The sequence below is a fragment of the Sinocyclocheilus grahami genome, unplaced genomic scaffold, assembly GCF_001515645.1.
Source record: "Sinocyclocheilus grahami isolate Dianchi unplaced genomic scaffold, SAMN03320097.WGS_v1.1 scaffold1503.1, whole genome shotgun sequence".
Lineage (NCBI taxonomy): Eukaryota > Metazoa > Chordata > Actinopteri > Cypriniformes > Cyprinidae > Sinocyclocheilus > Sinocyclocheilus grahami.
The window spans coordinates 109,294-125,996 of NW_015506682.1; the positions used below are offsets into that span (position 1 = coordinate 109,294).

General features: G+C 41.1%; 1 protein-coding gene across 1 annotated transcript in view; it reads right to left on the bottom strand.

The window, feature by feature from the left end:
- Positions 1–16,703, bottom strand: part of LOC107570770 (utrophin-like) — a 187,253-nt gene that overhangs the window by 103,201 nt on the left and 67,349 nt on the right. Inside the window, 20 exon segments of the mRNA XM_016257031.1 lie at positions 41–176; positions 262–437; positions 1,961–2,111; positions 4,638–4,810; positions 5,089–5,328; positions 7,692–7,820; positions 8,850–9,026; positions 9,142–9,312; positions 9,708–9,836; positions 10,244–10,423; positions 10,504–10,674; positions 10,863–11,018; positions 11,358–11,531; positions 12,875–13,006; positions 13,453–13,614; positions 13,706–13,855; positions 14,255–14,389; positions 14,988–15,167; positions 15,732–15,902; positions 16,115–16,270. Of these exon segments, the coding sequence (XP_016112517.1) occupies positions 41–176; positions 262–437; positions 1,961–2,111; positions 4,638–4,810; positions 5,089–5,328; positions 7,692–7,820; positions 8,850–9,026; positions 9,142–9,312; positions 9,708–9,836; positions 10,244–10,423; positions 10,504–10,674; positions 10,863–11,018; positions 11,358–11,531; positions 12,875–13,006; positions 13,453–13,614; positions 13,706–13,855; positions 14,255–14,389; positions 14,988–15,167; positions 15,732–15,902; positions 16,115–16,270 (3,249 nt within the window).

Genomic DNA, 16,703 nt, shown 5'->3' on the forward strand with positions numbered 1-16,703 from the left:
TGCATGTGTGTGTGTGTGTGTGTGTGTGTGTGTGTCGAACCTTGAGCTCTCTGAGGCTCTTGTCGGTGGCTGAAACCGATAGTGTCGCCACGGCAACCTCTGTGTGCTGCAGCCACTGAGCCAGATCAGCGGTCCTCTGAACGACATCCATCACAGCCGGATCCTCACCCATCAACCTGCACATCAACAGTGTTTAGCACAAACACACACACACTGATCTGTGAGTCTGTGTGTGTGTGTGTGTGCTGTGCTCAGGCTCACCTGCACTGGCGCTCACACACTTGTCTCTGCACGCATGTCCAGCGGCGTCTCAGAGCGTCCAGCTTCTCCTGCAGCAGAGCGGCGTCGGGAGATGACACCTGACCGATGATGTGCTCTCCAGACCGGCTCAGAACCGCCACCACAGACTGATGAGAGGCCAGACCCTCCTCCAGATCCTACACACACACACACACACGAGGCACTGCGTTAATGGACGGTTGACCTGAGTGTGTCTAACTGATAAACAGGAAGTTGCCACTGCTCTTCATATATATGAGGGCAGGAAATGCGCCTGACCTTAATTTGTGTCTGAGGACAATTTCACATTCAACTCGCCCTCTTTCAGCACTTTCAGACCCAGAAAGACATTGCACACGCACACGTTTTCCCCAAAGCTCTCCCTGACTGTGAAACACACTTAACAGCGCATGAGTCTAATGAGTCTAACGTCCTCTTATAAGTTTTCAGTCTGTTCACGGCAGAGGAAGAGGCCACTGTGACTCTTCAAAACACTCTTGTCACACATCAGTCTAACAAACACTGGCAGTTTATTTTGCTTGCATGAAATCATTTTTCTTTCATACATTTAATTGTGAGTTAGAAGTGCTTAATTATCATACAATTAACAATTAGCATCTCAATTAATTAACATTGATGATTAATGATTACCTCCCTCTATATTTATGTTCTGTGATTTTTCTGCCTTTTCCGTTCAGAGAATGACATTTTGTTGACATTTACATTGGCACTAAGATGCTTTTATTTAAACTGACTGAATTGTATTCCAGCTACAGATGTTATGGAAACTGAACCCATGAACATGTACCTGTAAGCGCAAAAATAACATGCAAAGAAGCAATTGAACGTTACAATTTGTTTTTATTGTAAATGGCCCTTGCTGATGGTAAATGCATTCTATCTATCCTTCTAACTATCTGTCAAACTAAAAATCTGTCATGTTTGCATATCCACTGACAAATTGTACCATAGTGGAAATGTTTCCATCAGAAGCTTATCACAGATTCATAAAATTCATTGAAGGGATTCATATATAATATGTTTATAATATACACATGCACTTACTATTGTTCAAAAGAAGTCTTTTATGGTCACCAAGACTCCATTTATTTGATAAAAAAATACAGTAAAATACATTAATATCGTGAAATATTATTATAACTTAAAATAACTGTTTTCTATGTGAATATATTGTAAAATGTCATTTATTCCTGTGATCAAAACTGTATTTTCAGCATCATTCCTCCAGTCTTCAGTGTCACATGATCTTCAGAAATCAGTATAATATGCTGATTTGATGCTACTTCATTTTTTTTTCCTTAAGGAAATGTTTTTTTTTTTGATAACCAGAAATCTTTAGTCAATTTTGATCAATTAAATTTGTCCTTGTTGAAAAAAAAAAATCTTAAAAAAAACAAATGTCACTGAAAAAAAAAAAAAAAAAAGTATATAATTTTATGAATATTCATGTATTTTTTTATTTAAAGTTTATATTTAATTTGTATATTTATATTTATTTATACTTAGTATAACTGTTACACTTTTTAAACATTATTCAAATGTTTAAATGCAAAATGCTTCCAACTTCTTCACTGGGATTTTAACTTCTTAAACCGTTATGTCAATAGATCATAACGGGTCATAACAGAATGGATCTGTGACCTTTGACTCTGCGTCTGACCTGTTGCTGTGTACGAGCGCAGTCCAGGTCCAGTTCTCCGTCTGATCCAATCCCGTCAGCCAGGACCTGTTCAGTGTGGCTCAGCCACTGCGAGAGATCGTTCATGTCACAGTGAAACTGCCTCCACTCCTCCACAGCTCCATCGAAACACCTGCGCACACACACACACACACACACACACAGACAGAGACAGAGACAGACGCGCGCACACACACACACACACACAGAGACAAAGACACACATACACACAGACAGAGACACAGACAGAGACAGACACACACATAGACACAGACAGACACAGACAGAGACAGACACACACATAGACACAGACACAGACACACACACAGACACAGACACACACAGAGACAGAGAGACAGAGACACAGACAGAGACACAGACACAGAGACACAGACAGAGACAGAGACACAGACAGAGACACAGACAGACAGACAGAGACACAGACAGAGACACAGACATAGACACAGACACACACATAGACAGAGACACAGACAGAGACAGAGACAGAGACAGACACACACATAGACACAGACAGAGACAGAGACAGACACAGACACACACAGACACAGACAGAGACACAGACAGAGACACAGACAGAGACACACACACACACAGACAGAGACACAGACAGACAGAGACACAGACAGAGACACAGACACACACAGACAGAGACACAGACACACACAGACAGAGACAGACACACACATAGACAGAGACACAGACAGACAGAGACACACACACACACACAGACACACACAGACAGAGACACAGACACACACATAGACAGAGACACAGACACAGACACACACATAGACACAGACACAGACACAGACACACACACACACAGACAGAGACACACACACAGACACACACACAGACAGAGACACAGACAGAGACACAGAAACAGACAGAGACACAGACAGAGACACACAGAAACAAACAAACACACACAGACGGACACACGCACACACACAGACACACACACACAGACACAGACGCACACACACACAGACACAGACACACACACCAGGAAACATGCTCATCTAAGTGGTGATATCCTCACATCACATTCATTTCTTCAATCTGGTGATCAACTGTTAAACTGGTGCTCCAGTTAGTCCAGCATAATTCAGCCGGGACCAGTCTTTGGAAAAGCACTTCCTCATGTCAGCGGGTGTCCATGAAACTGGCAGAGTAACTGGGTCACATTTCTGTTTAACGGTGTGGAAAACTTCCTGTGTGACTGACTTCAGATGAAGTCCTGCTCACCTCGGAGAAGAACCTGCCTCTTGAATCATTAACTTTGAGTTTCAAAGTCAATCTCAAGAAAATATGTCTAGGTCACGTTTCAACCCAAAAACCAAAGGAAATACAGGATCAGATATTTTGCATAAAGAAAATGAAACCTATTCAGGCCTGTGCTTGCGTCATGACATTATATTCATGACAATCATTCACAGTTTCCAGGAAATACTTCAAGTTACTGAGTTACTTTTTTTTGTGTGTGTGTGTGTGGAATTATCATTATTCTCAAAAATGATTCCATTAGATTATCCTGTCCAGAGGGGAAAAAAGAAAGAAAAACATAATAAATAATAGATTTTTTTGTAGCGTTATTTTAGTACTATTTGTATAGTATTATATTTTGTATTAATACTTTGAGTTTTATTTTTAGATCAGTTTGTATTTTAATGTAATTTTTTTAACAATGTTGTAATGTGTCTGTCTTTTTTATTTAACTTTTTTTTTTTTTTTACTTATTTCAGTTGCCAACACCAAACAAGTGCTCTAAAAAACTTTAAAAAAAAAACACTTTTTCATCTTGTAATTTTCTGTGAAATATGGCATGTTCTTCACAGGTTTTGTGTGATGTGATGTTTATTTACTTCCCGAGCTTATTCTTCAACATTAAAAAAAACATTGATAACTGTGATGTAATCACTATTATACTTAAAAGCAACGCCTGAGCCAACTCTTTTTTAACTAATTAGCATTGATGGTATTATTCATCTTTGCTTTAAAAAAATGTATATTAGAGTGTGTGATGTTTCTTTAAATCAGATGCACTCTGCACCAGAATTAATGAAGGTTTCAGTAGCGAGATATTGGTTTCTCTCACATCCTCATGCGTTTATAATATCCAGGGATTTGACACATTTCTCTATGGACCAATCATCAGCACATATTCCTAGACTCAGAGCCGTAGCCTCAGTAGATATTGAGGGGGGCATATCCTCCCTCCCTCCAGCAAAATTCAGATTAGGCGCTGACTGTTATGGGTTTTTTTTTCAAATTATTACATTTGCCACCTCAATCCTGAATGCATGGACATGTCCTTCCCTGGACTCCTCCATTAGCATGTTACGAATGGACAAAACAACATTAGCAAATCTACCTCCGATAAGGAGAAATTAGGAAATATATGCTGAAATGCTAACTTTTCCTAACCCACTTCAACCAACGCTCACACACATCCAACCTTCCTCGCAACTAGAGACGTAATAGAGTTCAAAATTACAATCTCTCTAACTGTATTCATCATTGGTTTCATGCAATAACTACTATCATGTCCAACAAATTAAATACAAAAGTTTTTTCAGGTTCACTTTGTGATTGTGGGCCATAATGGGGAGATCTAGACAGGGAATTATAGACTCACCCTTTCCTCTGGCTGTACGTGCGGTTGACTCTGTCCCACTCTGAGTTCAGCTGTGTCAGGGCATCAGATATCTGTGCCATCTCCTGTCTGGAAGCTTCCAGAATCACATCAGGCTGGCGCTCATTGATCACTTCAACCTGTTCACCCAACCGCTCCAAACTCTCCTTTATATTCTAGAAACAGAGACACAGAGAAGTCAATGCCAAACAGAACAACTGAAAACACCCATTGCTCCAGTCAGTTTAGCCTCTTTAGCAGACTGCTGGTGAACAGGAAGTTATTATGGTCAACAGTGTTGCTTATACTTTAAGAGTAGACTGTAGCTTGGCAAGCTAGTTTGTGCAAGTAGTTTTCCCAACACTTGTACCAGCATACTGATATTTGGACCTCTTGAACCCTGTAATGAAGGAAACCACTGTGTCTAAGCAAATCACTGAAGTGTGTGGCTGACCCGGAGCGTGTCCTCCTGGCTGGAGAAATCCTCAAACAGTCCTCCGCTGAGCTCTGAGGAGTTCAGGAGCAGCTCGTTGTCGGCCATGGCCAGCAGAACCTTATTAATGTCCAGCAGATAGTCAGACGGGGAGACAGATGCGCTCCTCTCATCCTGGGGAGAGAGGGATGACTCTGATCTCTGCCGAGGAGGAGAAGATGATTCGAGCACAACTGGCTGAGTTCTGATGCTATGAAGCTCCTGCAGAGAGACAGAGAGAGAGAATATAGTGAATGGAAGAATGTAGCGTGTGATATGGTGCTTTCACACATTTAGCATTTGTTTACAATGCAATAGTAAACAAGATCTGGTGTGGGAACACCAGCAAATCAATTCGCTGTCAATATGCCAATGTAACACAGCTATAAAAACAAGGTGTTAAAAGTTGTAACGCGACCATAAACAGCCTCGAGCATTTCTGCAACAGACATAACAGTCAAAACATAGCCGTAACCATATCTGTAAACATCCATCGTTGATGTAACACAGCTGTAACATATCCATTAACAATGCTGTAACACAGCTTTAACGAAACCAATAATCATAGCTGTAAAAATAGCCATAGCATAACTGTAAAGCCATAATAGCAAAAACAAAGTCTAAATACTATTGTAACACAGCTGTAACGCAGCTGTAAACATAACTTCAACTTAGCCATAACATGGCTGTAAACATATCCATAACACATCCAGCCTTATCAGCTTTAACACTGCTGTAACATAGCCATAACAGAGTCAAAACCGGTTAAACACAGCCGTAGCTGTAACTTAGCCATAACACAATAGTAAAATAGACAATCCCTGCTGTAACAGCTATAAACACAGCTGGAACAAAGCCATAATACAGCTGTAAACAATGCCGTAACATATCCTGAACACAGCTGTAAATGTAGCTGTAAAATACCCATAACATAGTCATAACATTGCCATAACAGCCACAAACAAAGATGGAACAAGGCTGAAACACTGTTGTGCTTCACAGATGCAACGCAGGCAAAACTTTAACACACCCGTAAAAATAACTTCAGCTTACCCATAACACAGCTATAAACACAGCCATTATAAATCCTGTAACACATCCATAAACACAGCTGTAACAACTATAAACACTGTTGTAACAGTCGTAATGCAGCCAAAACATGACTTTAACACGCCTGTAAATGTAGCTGTAAAACAGACATAACAGAGCTGTAAAAATAGACATAGTCATTGATGTAACAGCTATAAACAGCTGTAACAAAGCCGTCATACAGTTGTAAACAATGTTCTAACGCAGCCTAAACACAGTCAAAACAAAGCTGAAACACTGTTGTAACAGACACAATGCAGGCAAAACATTGCTTTAACACAGCTGTAAAAACATAGCTTTAACACATCCATAACATAGTTATAATCACGACTGCAGCATAGCTATAATACCCATAATCACAGCTGTAACACCATTAAAAAAAAAGCTGTAACAGCTGTAAAGTATCCATCATTTTGAACATGCACAAGGCTGTTCTGATGCTATAAGACTTGAACCAAATGCAAGGTTCTGACATCAGGTTTTCTACTTACAGTGTAGACATACATCACATTATAAGCAACTGCACGTGTAAACACTGTGTACATAAACATTCAACTCCAACTAAATTGCAGCCCTCCAGCTTTTCAAATAGTAGCAGCCTAATATTTCTGAAAGAACATTTGGGTTTTAGAATTTAAAGGGGTCATATGATGCTTTTTTAAAGATCATTATGTTGTGTATTTGGTGTAACAGAATATGTTGACATGCTTTAATGTTCAAAAAACACATTATTTTTCAAATACTGTACATTATTGTAGGTCCTCTATGCCCCGCCTCTCTCAAACGCTTCGTTTTCTACAAAGCCCCTCCTTCCGACAAGCGCAGACTGCTCTGATTGGCCAGCTGACCCAGTGCATTGTGATTGGCCGAACACCGCAAGCACTCGTCGGAAATGTAACGCCCCTTACCATAATCGCGAGCTTCATCTTATAAATAAATGTAAAGACAGTAAATAATGTCGTTACTTTTACCAGTAATCTTAAAGGTTCCTAAATGCATCTACTTCCGGAAGGCCAAATAAAGTGCTTTTGCTTTCGCCTAGAAACACACAGCGTCTCCCTGACATGCTGCTTCAACACTAACTGCGGTTACTGAAACCACGCCTTCTTTCTTTGCGTGCACATTTGGGCTGCACTATGCAAATATTTCCACATAGTGAGGTAGATATGTGGGGGCGTGTTAGAACGAGCTGTTTTAGGGGGGCGTGGCAGAGTCTTAATTTTGACAAAGAATATCTCTTTGGGTTTGAGACTTTAGTCTTTGCAACTTCAGGGATCTTATCTATGCACAATCAGCTTGTAACACTCCAAAGAGAAAGGAAAACTTGAAATCGCATCATATGACCCCTTTAAAGAGAGTTTTGTTGATATGTATAATAAACAGTAATCTGTCGCCAGGAAAGTTAATACTGCAATTTAACGGGTTTCATGTGTGAAAGTGGCTTGAAATTCAGAGCCGGCATTACGTGGCTGACATGTTAGAGTGCATAAAATGACCTTGTAGCATGTCTGGAGCAGCAGCAGTCTCCTGCGGATGTCCTCTCTTCTGTCCTCGTCAGGAACAGACCGCAGCACCTCCTCTCCTCTCCTCAGCACCTCCTCAACATGAGCTTTCTCCTCATCCAACTAAAACACAAATACACTAATTCAGGACAAACACATGACGGTTTTATATGGCTGGGTATGTAGACATCTGGTGTTATAGGTGCAACACCTCATAGTTTATGTTTAAAGGAATAGTTTGACCAAAAATGAACATTTGCTGAGAATGTAATCACCCTCAGGCCATCCAAAATTAGTTTGTTTCTTCATGGGAACAGATTTGGAGAAATGTAGCATTGCATCATTTGCTCAGCAGTGGATGCTCTGCAGTGAATGGGTGCCGTCAGATTGAGAGTCCAAACAGCTGATAAAAACATCACAATAATCCACAAGTGAAAAACTGTGTTAATAAGAAACAAATCCACCATTAAGACATTTTTAACTTTAACTTCTGGCCGAAATACAAGTCCATAATCCATAATAACTCTTCCTCCAATGAAAAGTCCATCCCCTGTTGTCTTTACATCAAAAAACAACACATATTTGTTCAGATCTGTTTTGGACTGTTTTCACTCATAAAAAAAGGTGCTTGATCTGTGCAGATTTCTCTCCTGATTCAGACGAGCTGACTTTTTCATTGGAGGACGTGTTATTAAGAATGGAGGACTTATATTTTAGCCAAAAGCAATGGTTTGAAGTTAAAAATGTCTTGATGGATTTGTTTCTTACAAATACACAGCTTTTAGCTTCTCAAGATATTGACTGATGGACTGGAGTGGTGTGGATTACTTGTGGATTATTGTGATGTTTTTATCAGCTGTTTGGACTCTCATTCTGACGGCACCCATTCACTGCAGAGCATCCATTGCTGAGCAAGTGATGCAATGCTACATTTCTCCAAATCTGATGAAGAAACAAACTCATCTACATCTTAACTGGCCTGAGGGAGAGTAAATATTCAGGAAAATTTCATTTTTTGGGTGAATTATTCCTTTAAAATACAGATATGTGAGTGGAGCTACAAAAAGTTATGTCATCTCACTTTGTTACAGGTCAAATCAGGTGTGTGTATATGATGTGTGTTAGTTGATGCTAAATAGTTAATGTGTGTACCCTCTCATCATCAGGTGTGTGTGTTTTCTCCTGTTGCTCCAGTGCTCTGATAGTAGCGTGTAGGTCTGATTCGAACAGCTGTAGCTGTGAGGAGGCGAGGAGAGGAGCAGACCTCCCGTCTGCCACCTCCTGCTGCGGCCGCACTGCCTCCTGTCTGACCTTCAGACCAGCAGACACCTGAACACACAACACACACACACGCTTAGCACTAGCTAATGAGTGTCTGTCCAGCGCCGCGGCTGAAAAACAAGCTCCGCTCAGGCCTCTGCTGAGCCAGCCGCTGGAGTCGTACCTGAGCAGAGCTGATGTGCTGCGCCACCTTGTGGAAGCTGCGGTTGAGGTCGGCCAGTTTGGGCTCCACCAGCTCTCTGCACACAGGCCCCCTGCTGGTCATCAAGATTACTGCCTGATCACGAGCGCTGTCCACACGCACACTCATTCCCTCCAACTCACACAGCACAGCCTGTCAGACACACACAGAGCAGATTCCATACATTAATGCGTGTTAATGAAATCAGGTTTCACTAGACCAGAAATTTTTTTTTGTTTTTATTATCTTTCATCAAAATGTAATTACTTTCTCTGCCTCTGAACCATTTTCTTAGCTGCCGACATAATCTTAGCCATGTGGCAGAGAAAAAAATATATTAACCAACAATACTGTAGCCTAACATTTATGATCCAACCAAATCCTGATGGATCAAATTACATTATTTATTGTTGAATATTCACTTTCTCTGAAAAGACACAAATGACATAACCAAGTCTCTCTCTCTGTGTGTGTGCCTGTGTGTGTGCACGTGTGTGAGAGAGAGAGAGAGAGAGAATGTGTGTGTCTGTCTGTGTGTCTGTTTTCACCATCATCATTCTCTCTTTCTCAGCTGCAGGCATCTTCTCCATCTCATCCAGTCGTATCTCCGTCTGATAGAGCCATGTGCTGATATGAGCCAAATTCTCATCAAACATCTCCACTTCACGCCTGTGATTCTACAACACACACACACACACACAGTGAAATAAAGTTAATAAAGTTTTTTTTTTAATTCTAAAAATGCAGAAAGTATTCTATTAAGGTCCAGGTGTTGGCTAGGTTATAGTATTTATAATTTTTTGATTATAAAACAAAAGTCTATGAAATGTCCCCATTTAGATATCTATATGTAAATGTGTGAGTGAGAGTGAGCGAGCGAGCGAGCGTGTGTGTGTGTGTGTATGTGTGTGTGAGTGAGTGAGTGAGTGAGTGAGTGAGTGAGTGAGTGAGTGAGTGAGTGAGTGAGTGAGTGTTGCTATTCTTCTAATCAGTCTTGACAAATCGCACAGAACTGAATGAAGCAGTTGGGATGATGTGAACTTAATGAGTTAATTGTGTCATGTAACTTTAAGCAGTCACTCACCAGAACAGCACTGAGCCAGTCCTCTATCAGCGTGTGCATGCGCTCCCAGTCCTCATTGAGCTCAAACAGCTGATCCTCCAGCTGAGCCTCGCTGCCCTCCACTAAGGCCTGCAGGGCGGCGCTGTTCTCCATCACCACAGACAGATCGCTCTTCTTGAGCGCAGACTCCTTCAACAAGCCCTACACACACACACACTCATTTCACACACACACTCTCTGTGTAAAGACTGCATGAGTGAGGGACTGTCAGACACACTCACGTTGGCCCATGTGATCTCCGTCTCGATATCGGCAGGCATGTCTCCTGTGCTGAGCTTCTCTTTAAGCGGAGTCTCAGTGTTGCTCATCCAGGCCTGCAGGGCGGCGCTGTCCTTCTGCAGCCGCTGAGACAGAGACAAAGCCTTCTCCAAATCCTGTTTCCCCTCAGTCACCTGACACAGACAACAGGTATTTTATGGCAAATTACACTAAAGTCAACATGAAGTAGCTTTCGCAACTCATTTTATTTTTGTAATGCGATGTATTTCGGAGTGAAAAATTTAGGACGAGGCTTGATTTTGTCCACTGGCAACTGCTTTCATTGCCGTTTTAGAAATGTGTGTTAAAAATGTGCACGTACCTGAGCTCCCAGCTCATTGTAGAGTAATTTGAGCGTGGTGAGTTGTTCGTCCATTCCTTTAGGATTTTCTGTCTGCTGTTTTTGTACGATCTGTCTTCCCGTTTTAATCACCGTCTCCACCTCCAGTTTCACCTCGCTCAAGATCTTATACAGTTTCTGGATTTATAAAAACAACACGCGTACATAAAACACAAGCAGTGTGAGGTGTGTGTTTTTCAGTGTTGTTACTGTAAAACCAACTATTAAAAATCTTAAAATAAAATAAAATAAAAAACTAAAAAAAAATCTATAATAAAAAAATTCAATAAAATGTTGCCCTGGAAACTATCTGAAACAAATAACAAAAACTGAAATAAAAATAAAGCTATATAGAAAGATAAAAAAGACAAAAAATACCTAACTGAAACTATACAAATAAAAATCCAATTCAAAATATGAATGTGTACTATAATAGTATAGAATTAATACTTCAATGACAGTAGTGTGTTTTCTCACCATGCATCCGTTCAGGTGGGTCTGGATCTCCTCTGGTTGTGTGTCTTTCAGGTCCAGGACGGGAAGTTCAGCTTTAGCGTTTTCCAGAATCCTCTTGCAGTCCAGCATTCGCTGCTCAAAGTTGGCTGGTTTCTGGAACAGCTGGAATTTTGTACTAATCTCACGGAGTTTCCGCTAAACAGAACAGAAATACACAAGATAAACTTTAAAGGGTTAGTTCACCCAAAATTAAAAATTCTGTTATTAATTACTCACCCTCATGTCGTTTCAAACCCGTAAGACCTTCGTTCATCTTCAGAACACTAATTAAGATATTTTTGATGAAATCTGAGAGCTCTCTGACCCCCCCATAGACAGCAAGGTAACTACCACGTTCAAGGTCCAGAAAAGTACCAGGATGATCGACAAAGTAGTCCGTGTGTCATCAGTGGTTCAACTGTAAAGTTACGAAGCTACGAGAATACTTTTTTGCGCAAAGAAAACAAAAATAATTACTTTATTACACATTTTCGTCTCTACTGCGTCTACGCTCACGTCATGTTACTGTCGTGAACGCGCGTCCACAAGTGACGCAGTAGAACCACGCAGAACGTGGTAGTTACCTTGCCGTCTATGGGAGGGTCAGAGAGCCCTCAGATTTCATCAAAAATATCTTAATTTGTGTTCCGAAGATGAACGAAGGTCTTACGGGTTTGGAACGACATGAGGGAGAGTAATTAATGACAGAATCTTCATTTTTGGGTGAACTACATCACTATTAAAATCTGAACAGATTTAAAAACACTAGGCATCATTCCCTTGCCAATTTTGTTAAAGGTCATAGAGGAAAAACTGGACATCATACACTGAACGACTGAAGATCACACATTACTAGACTTTGATGATCACAGATTGCCAAACACCACAAACTCACACAGAAACAGGTGCCTTGTTGATGCATATCAAAAGAAAGCATTACGTGTTCTACAACTGGCTCAAAATATCAAGCATGTTTAATATCCTCCAATCATATTCTGACGTGAAGCGAAAAAAAATAAATCGGGGCAAAAGTCATGTAGTGTATTCCAGTTTTTTTAAACATTTGATTTTTATTTTATTTTTTACAAAGTGGGCATTTGTTCCAACCTAGTAGCATGCAAATAAGAATGTTAAAGGTTGCATAAACACGTGCAGAGCAGAGTTATTAGCACTAACTAAAACTATAAAAACTCAAACTGAACCTGAAATAAAATATAAATAATAAACATAAATAGTAATATAAAAAACAAGACAAAAACCTAATAAAACACCAAAAGCACATAACAAAATTACAAAAAAAAATTGAACTAAAAATCGAATTGAAAATTATTAAAAACTATAAAATAGTATATAAATAATACTAAAATAACACTTGCACAGAATGAAATCTCAAAACCTGAATATCCAAGATTAGTTACTAAACCAGGGTGATGTATGAAAAAATAGTCTAGCGATTAGCATTTCCTCTCCGGTCCTGCGGGGACAGTATTGTGTCTCACCTGTAACTGGTCCAGTAGGGTTCCTCCTCGCACTGGTTTGCCCTCTGGGACAGTTGGAGGCACGTTACCTACATTCCTCCTCCTCAGATCCTCCAGTGTGGCCTCATGGGCCGCGATCTCGGCCTGAATGGCCTGCATTCAGAGCATTTTGACAGTTAACGGCCAAAGAGTAAAAGAATAAGCTCGAAGGAGTTTAAAAACAAAGTAGCATTACGATAAATCTGTCACTGGTTATTGAAAATCTTGAGCATCTATGAATATCTACACCAGTGGTGTAGTGCAGTGCACTTCTTTATCAGTCGTATACCCACTAATAAATCCCCTCTGATGCGCTTTATTCAGTCCTGCTTTAGCCAAAATAATGACGGTCCAGCACACGAGTAGCTAATCCAATCGCATGTGAATAAATGCAAATATTCCCTAAAAAAAACACCCAGCAAAAGCAGTGTGATGCGGTCAGGACCGAGGCGCCGGCTTCCCTTGAAATATGATTGTCACAGTCAGAGAAGATGCCGACAGTGACAGAAATGCTGCTGCTTCTTGTGGTAACTGCTGTGAATGAGTTTGTGTGTTTATACCTGAGCTTCCTGAGGCAGCTGGAAGGCGTCGATGCGGTCGGTGAGGTACGAGGTGAGCGTCTGGTCCAGCTGCGTGAGGGACGTCTGTAGTGTGTGTAACGCCGTCTCGTTCTCTCTCAGAGTCCCCAACTTCTGCTCCAGAGACATCTGACGTGCAGCAGCCTACAACACACACATGAATGCAATACTGTAAATATAATGTGAATCTGAATCAGTTCTGGGGAATCATTCGATCTGTTCAAAACGAACACACCAGCTGAGTCAGTTCTTCGTAGCGCGAGTTGAAGCTCTCCAGTTTCTCGCTGATGAGTTCATCCAGAATGCCTCCGTCTATGAGAGTCTGGGCCAGCTCTCGGATCTGAGTCCTGTTATCACCCGGATGACGCATAACCGGCTCCAGAGACTGAAAGAGACACGCAAATCCTGTTTACACCATGAGTATTAACAACAACTCGGGATCCAAAACGTGATCCGATTACTCGCACCACAAACAGACGTAAACAAAAAATGTATGTGGTCACATCATATTTGTAACGCTTAAGGTGTGGTCACATTAGCAATATTTTATGGGTAAAGAAGACCCATTGTCAATAGTGTAGCAATGTATGAATCACTTTCAAACCAAGCAGCTTTCTGTTGGTCCATTTATCTGAGCAACTTGAACTCGTGAAATCTGCATGGGGAAATCTTTCACCCTCACTTGAAATTCCCAAGGATGTGAATATATATTGAAATTACTGGATTTTGGCTGCGAAATTTGACTGAACAAGATAAGCCACGCTTTTGGCATGAAAGCCGTTACCTCCAGAGCCTCGCTGATAGACTCTGTGTTTTCTGGGATGTTTTCAGTGGCTTGAACTTTCTCCTCCAGTGTCTTCAACCAGCCAGACTCCACGTTCAAATACTGCAGCAGCTCGATCCAGCAGGACCACACCTCCTGAACATCAGTACAAACACATCAGACCTCAGCTAAACATCTAAACAGGAACCAATCAAACCACATCTGGAGCAGGGCTGTCCTGTGTGTGTGTGTGTGTGTGAGAGAGAGAGAGAGAGAGAGAGAGAGAGAGAGCAAGAGAGTGTGTGTGTGTGTGTATGTGTGAGAGAGTGTGTGTGTGGGAGTGTGTGTGTGAGAGAGAGAGAGTGTGTGTGTGTGTGTGTGTGTGAGAGAGAGTGTGTGTGTGTGTGAGAGAGAGTGTGTGTGTGTGTGAGAGAGTGTGTGTGTGTGTGTGTGTGTGTGTGTGAGAGAGTGTGTGTGTGTGTGTGTGTGTGTGAGAGTGTGTGTGAGAGAGAGAGAGAGAGCGAGAGAGAGAGTGTGTGTGTGCGCGTGTGTGTGTGCGTGTGCTTGTGAGTGTGTGTGTGTGAGTATGTGTGTGTGTGAGAGAGAGTGTCTGTCTGTCTGTGTGTGTGTGTGAGAGTAAGTGTGTGTGTGAGCGCGTGTGTCTGTGTGTGAGCGCGTGTGTCTGTGTGTGAGCGCGTGTGTCTGTGTGAGCGCGTGTGTGTGTGTGCGCGCGCGCGTGTGTGTGTGTGTGTACCTCAAGCGTGTGGCACTTGCTCTTGAAGCGATCACAGAGCTTCTGGTAGTTGTGCAGAACTTCAGTGAGCTCAGGGCTCAGGTCAGGACCACCAGGGGGCATCTTTCCAAACAGCACATTAATGCTGTCCTTTAAAATCTTCACACGCACTTCCTTCTGCAACACATCGTCTTTAGCCCTCTAAAACACACACAGAGAAGACATTTTTACATTACATTACAACTTTACATTAACTTTCACTAATCAATGATTAATAAACATTATATAATGCTTAAAAGATCAATTGTTTCATTTATAATCAAAAGTAAACATGAAAACAGCAGTCATATTGTATCGATACTAAAGCTATTAAAAAGCATATCCATTAATAAAAAATAATGCTGAAATAAATTAAAACATTTTATATGGAAAACATGAACATTAGAAATGCTGCCTTTGCAATGAACTGAAATAAAATGAGTTGAAGTACTAAAATAACTCAAATAAAATCTAAATAGAAATATTAAAACAAAATAACAATGACAAAGCATATAAACAACATTACTAAAACTTAAATTAAAATGAAAAAAATAAAAATATAAATGCTGTTATAGTATATAAATACTAAAATAGCATTGGGAAATACATTAAGTATAAATGCACATGAATAAACATTATAATATGTGATGCATAAAATAATTAGCTAATGTTAATAGTGAAAGTTATCATCAATCTGTTATGACTTTTCAACCTATTCCTCCAGACCTTCATCTCCTGCAGGGCCTCCTCCAGCTCCTCTGGGCTCTTGTACTCAAAGTCTCTCATGAGAAACTCCTCGTCCACTTGAATCATCCACTCCCGCATCTCCGCCACATCTTTCTTCAGATTCATCACTTTCTCCTGACCGTCACTCACACGCTCCTCACGCCTCAACAACTGCAATCAAGATCGACCACGTTTATACTGACATCAACGTAACGTGACTTATCCCAGAAGAGCATGTTCCTGAATCAAGCAGGGTTGGGAAGTGGTTTCTACTTGAATAAAGCACCTCTAAAGTACGAGTTCTGCCCTTGCTGTGCATCTACTTGATGCTAAGGCCATTACATTCAGTGTTCAGCAGCACCACTAGACGTTATCTTTCGCACCTCTTTACTGAGCGTGTCCCAGCGTCTCTGACTGTCGTCCAGCTCCGTCTGCCCCCAGCTGATCAGACCCAGTACTGAGCTCTGCTGCACGGCAGTCACGTTCTCCCTCATCTGCTTCAGAGACGAGTCCACGCTCTGCATCTCACTCACCAGCTCCTGCACAGACAGCGCGGAAAGCTTTGGCGTTGCTGAGGAAATTTCTCAACCATCAACTTCAGCTGATTTCTCAACCAGTTAGTAAACCAGCTCAACAAGTCCACGGTGGTTTACCAGGACAACCTTGGCGCTGCGGATAAACCATCTAAACCAGTGTCAAACCAGTGTCAAACAGCTAGAAACTATGTAAAACTAGCATCATTACGGACCCGATATACTTCAAGTGAAATCAACTAGAACAAACTAGTGTGTTATTTCGATCGAAGTTCATCTGAAGTTTGTTTCGGTCCATCAGATGCCTGTGAGTAAAAGCATAAACACTGCAGAGCTGCTTTATAGTGCAACTGAACTGTAACTGTAACTGAAAGCTGCACTGACACTGCTTATTCAAGTTTAATACTGTAAAGCACCCTTGCTTAAAGGGACAGTTCAC